The sequence below is a fragment of the Mandrillus leucophaeus genome, unplaced genomic scaffold (genome assembly GCF_000951045.1).
Source record: "Mandrillus leucophaeus isolate KB7577 unplaced genomic scaffold, Mleu.le_1.0 Scaffold212, whole genome shotgun sequence".
In the NCBI taxonomy this organism is placed as follows: domain Eukaryota; kingdom Metazoa; phylum Chordata; class Mammalia; order Primates; family Cercopithecidae; genus Mandrillus; species Mandrillus leucophaeus.
The window spans coordinates 635,375-639,836 of NW_012102166.1; the positions used below are offsets into that span (position 1 = coordinate 635,375).

The 4,462-nt window shown below is 58.8% G+C and overlaps 1 protein-coding gene across 2 annotated transcripts in view; it reads right to left on the minus strand.

Annotated features, from left to right (window-relative positions):
* Positions 1-4,462, minus strand: part of CAMKK1 (calcium/calmodulin-dependent protein kinase kinase 1, alpha) — a 30,510-nt gene that overhangs the window by 9,102 nt on the left and 16,946 nt on the right. For both annotated transcript variants that reach the window (XM_011980408.1, XM_011980407.1), the window contains exons 11-14: positions 3,656-3,709; positions 2,770-2,843; positions 706-793; positions 356-484 (exon numbers count right to left, since the gene is read on the minus strand). In XM_011980408.1, coding sequence (XP_011835798.1) covers positions 356-484; positions 706-793; positions 2,770-2,843; positions 3,656-3,709 — 345 coding nt within the window. The remainder of the gene's footprint in view (positions 1-355; positions 485-705; positions 794-2,769; positions 2,844-3,655; positions 3,710-4,462) is intronic.

A 4,462-nucleotide genomic window follows, 5' to 3' on the forward strand; every position in this document is an offset into this window, starting at 1 on the left:
CTCCTGACCTCAGGTGATCCACCCGACTTGGCCTCCCAAAGTGCTGGGATTACAGGTGTGAGCCACTGCGCCTGATATTTCTTTAAATCGGTTACTCTCCTCACCAAGCCTCCTGGTGTCCTGACCACAAGACCTCCTGATACGGGCTCTGGGGAAGACACAGGTGCCGTCTAACTGATACACGGGCTCACTCTATGGGCCTCCAGCAGAATGGCGGCTCCAGTGGCCCAGGATCACAGCTGGCTGGCCAGGCAGGCCTCTGTCCCCCAACGGAGGCGGGCACAGAGCAAGGCTCAGGCCCCCCAGGCCCCCCAGACCCTCCAGGACAAGGGAGCGTCTACCCCGGCCCTCTTACCACTGTGGTCCAGCTGGGGATGAGCCTGACCGAGTTCTTCACCTCCTCCTCTGTCACCTCCACCACACTGCAGTGCTCCTCCTCCGAGGGAAGGGGCTCCTCCCCATTCTTGGTCACCCAAGGGTGCAACTGTCGGGACCGAGAGGGCAGGGAGAGGGGGAGAGGTCAGGCCATAGGTAGACACTCAGTCAGCAAAGGACTCCAAGCCTTTACCAGAATCACCAGGAGGGGTCCAAAGTCCACAGACCCAAACCCAGCACACATGCAGCCTGGTGTCAGTCTCTCCAGAAAGGGAAACTGACGCCTGTTTTCTGTGTCCCAGCCCAGCCCAAGACCTCCAGTTCCCCGACCTTGATGTCTGGCACCCCAATTCTCGTCTCGGGATTCTTGTCTAGCATCTTCAGGATTAGGTCCTTGAGCTCCTCGCTGATCTCTGGCCTGGAGAGGACGAAGGAAGGAGAGGAGGGTGGGATCGCTGATGAGGACCCCTTTCCTGTCCACCTCTCCTCCCCATACCCTCGCCCCTCGGATGGGAAGACTGAGTTCCGGACAGCAGGAGGGAGCTTCCCAAGTGCTTGGAGAGCCTTTCCCGAGCAGGAGGAAAAGTCTCCCTCCGGGACAGAGGCACACACAGAGTTCCATGGGTGCTGGACACCCCACTGGGTGGCAAAGATGGTGAGGAGAGTCGTTTTATGGGACACCAGGGGCTTCAGTCCCACTCACCACCTCAACCTCTTCTACACCCAGAGGAGATCCTCTCTGACAGAGGAGGAAACTGAGGCCCAGGGAGGTTAGCAGGCTGGCACAGTGCCAGCCAGAAGAGTGCAGGCAGAGATGGGAGACTCAGATGGGCGGGAGCGGCCGCCCAGCACCACATCAGCCCCAACTCTCTCTGCTCAAACCCCAAGTTTCCTTGCCACCAGTGGTCTTGGGGAGCCCATCCTTCCAAGACTGGGGAGCAGAAAGCCACTCTCTGGACTGTTGACTTTGGTTCCCCCTGTTGTCTCAGATGCGTCATCCCTTTTAAAATCCCTGGGCTGGGGAGAAAGGCGTCACTGGCAGGGGGTACAGCAGAATGAGAGGCACCAGGGGTACAACTGCGGAGGCCGGGAGGGAAGGCAATCACAGGATGCGGAGGAAATGGACAGAGGCCTGCTGGCTGGTGCTCGGGAAGGGGAGTGAGGCGGCCCCAGACGAGCGGGTGGCAGAACCCGGAGATGCGTGAATGCCAGGGCCAGGGCGCGGCTTTGAGAAGCCTCAGACAAACTTCAGGCCGGAGATGTGGGCAGATTTGTTGAGCTTCGTGTGTCAGGGCTGCCTCCACCCGACTGTGTTGGCTGGACTGGAGGGAGGCCAGCAGCAGTGAGACCAGAGGGAAGGTGGCCACACAAGTCTGGGGATGGGCCTGAGGCCTGAATGAGGCAAGGAACGCAGGTGGCAACAAGGCCTAGAGACAGGGAAGAAGAGGGCTCAACGGGGCTTGGGGACCACATAGGAAATAAGCAGGAGACAGCAGGAGTCGCTAAGGACAAGTTCTATTTCAGTTTCTTCTTTTTTTTTTTTGGAGACAGAGTCTTGCTCTGTCGCCCAGGCTCACTGCAACCTCCGCCTTCCGGGTTCAAGCAATTCTCGTGCTTCAGCCTCCCGAGTAGCTGGGACTACAGACGCACCCTACCACGCCTGGCTAATTTTTTGTATTTTCAGTAGAGACGGGGTTTCACCATGTTGGCCAGGCTGGTCTCGAACCCCTAACCTCAGGTGATCTGCCCGCCTCAGCCTCCCAAAGTGCTGGGATGACAAGTGTGAGGCACCGCGCCCGGCCTCCATTTCACTTCTGAAAAGAGGAGCCAGGGAGCTCAGGCCGGCTGCCACGGCGGCCAAACCATCATGAGGCAAACTATGCATGAGCAAGGTCTCCCCCACATCCCTGCTACGCTCAGAGACCTCAGTCACAACGGGAGGAGTGGGGAGGAAGAGTGGCTCACTGAGTCCCAGCCCCCTGACAGCTCTCCTCCAGAGCGTCCTCTTTCCATCTGTGAAACGGGAGCACGCACTGGCATCTTGAAGCTCCCCGACCCTGAGTGAGGGAAGAAGTTCCCCTTGAGTTCAGGGGCCGGGTGGGGCTGGCGCCACCGACCCCAGGCAGGCCTGCGGTGAAGGAGTCGTGTGAATGATGCCTGTGGTCATCCCTGGCCAACCCTGGATCTCAGGGCTCCCATCCGTACAGTGACGTCGTGGAGACCCTGGCTCCAGAGTCCCACCTGTCCTTCTACTCAGGGTCCCTCCCGGGGAACAGCACCGCCACCTTCCTATCTGCAGGCTGGGGTGGGGTCCTCAAAGGACAAAAGCTCTGCTAAAACTCAGACACCAGGAGTGGGTGGTAGCCCCCTTGGTCCCCTGGGTGGACAACTCACTCCTCAGGAAACACCACGGGCTCATTCTTGATCTTCCTGTGGAGGGCCAGGATGAAATCGTCGATGAATGGGCACTGCGGGGTGGAGAGGAAGACAGAGGATGTGGGCCCAGGGCCTTGACCCGTGCCAGGGGACCAGCCCCCCTCCCTTGGTGGGGCTAGGGGTGGGGGCAGCTCTGGGCTCCCATTAAATGAGAAGGACCTCAACTCATTTGTTCAGGGCCTGGCACACTGCAAATGTTCAACAAATGTTGACTGAATGAATCAGTTGCTGAGGGAACGATGAGGCTGGGTGCACCCACTGCCATTACTGCCATCTGCGGCCAGGCCAGGCCAGGCCAGGCTGGGTGCACCCACCACCATTACCACCACCTGCGGCCAGGCCTCCACTCCCAGGACCTAGAGCTTGGGAACACGTTCACTGAAATTCCCTCCTGTGCCTTAGTGCGGTCACTAGAGCAGGAGCACCTGCAGGCAGGGATCTCGGTCACGTCAGCATCGGGTGTCCCCAGGGTCCAGCCTCAGCCAGGGTAGGGGTGAAGGACAATTTGTCGAATGAATGAGCAAGGGAGTGAACACGTGGCTCGATAAGTGAATGGCGTCAAGGGACAGAGGGACGGGGAGCACTCTGGCTGGGGCGGTGGCGACACCACCACCGGCACCTCCCCTTCCTTGGGTGTCTGCTGTCCTGCGACTCCTTCGCGAGAAGCGCCCCGCAGGAGACCAGAGGAAGACAGAAAAAGCCCCTTCTCTCTCAGCCTTCTCTGAGCCAGGTGGGCTCTTTCAAAAGCCACTTTACTTAAGGACAGAAAGGAAGAGCCTGCATTTGTTGCCCGTGCCCGCCTCACTGGACCTGCCCCAGCTCTGCTGACATCCCCAGCACTCACCTTCCCATAGACAAAGCAGTACAACGTGACGCCGGTGGCCCACACATCCAAGGCCTGGAAAGAAACATGCTCACATCAGTCCCCCACAGGCACAGCCACCTCTGCCCACCCACCTCCAGTGGGCTGCAGGAGAGGCCTGCAGGGAACCTCTTCCCTCTGTCATGTACTCACTCGACAAACACTCCCCAGTGCTTGCTCGATGCTGGGCCCCATGCTGAGTGCTGAGGACACAGGGGCGGCCAGAACAAGGCCTCCACCCTCCAGGGGTTCTGAGTCTCCTTGGGACAGGCTCTAACCAGGAATGTTTCCAACTCAACAGGTACAAAACCACCTTCATCCACAGGGTCACACGGGCCACTCGCATGTCACAGACGCACCCCAGGAATGATAGTATATATGGAACTTCTGCTCACTAAACCAGCTCGGGGTTCAAGGAGTCATCTCTTCTCCTCACAATCCACCTTCTTCCTGATACTGCAAGCAGCTCCTGCCCACACAGAGGCCCTGTCCACTCACGCCCTCATCCACTGCCACTGCAACAACTCCTCCAGGCTCCGAAGCACCCCTGGGCCTCCCCACGCCCTGGACAGGTGCTCTCTCTACCTTCGCCTGCTCCGGAACGCCACCACTTCTGGTATCCACTTTCTCGCTTACGTGAATGATTCTCAGTCTCTACCTACATATTCCTGCCCCAGATGCATCATCTGAATCCAATCAGGGAACACCAGACAAATGCAAACTGACAACATCCTACAAAATAACAGGCTTGTTCTCTTCAAAAATGTCAAAACCGGCCGGGTGCGGTGG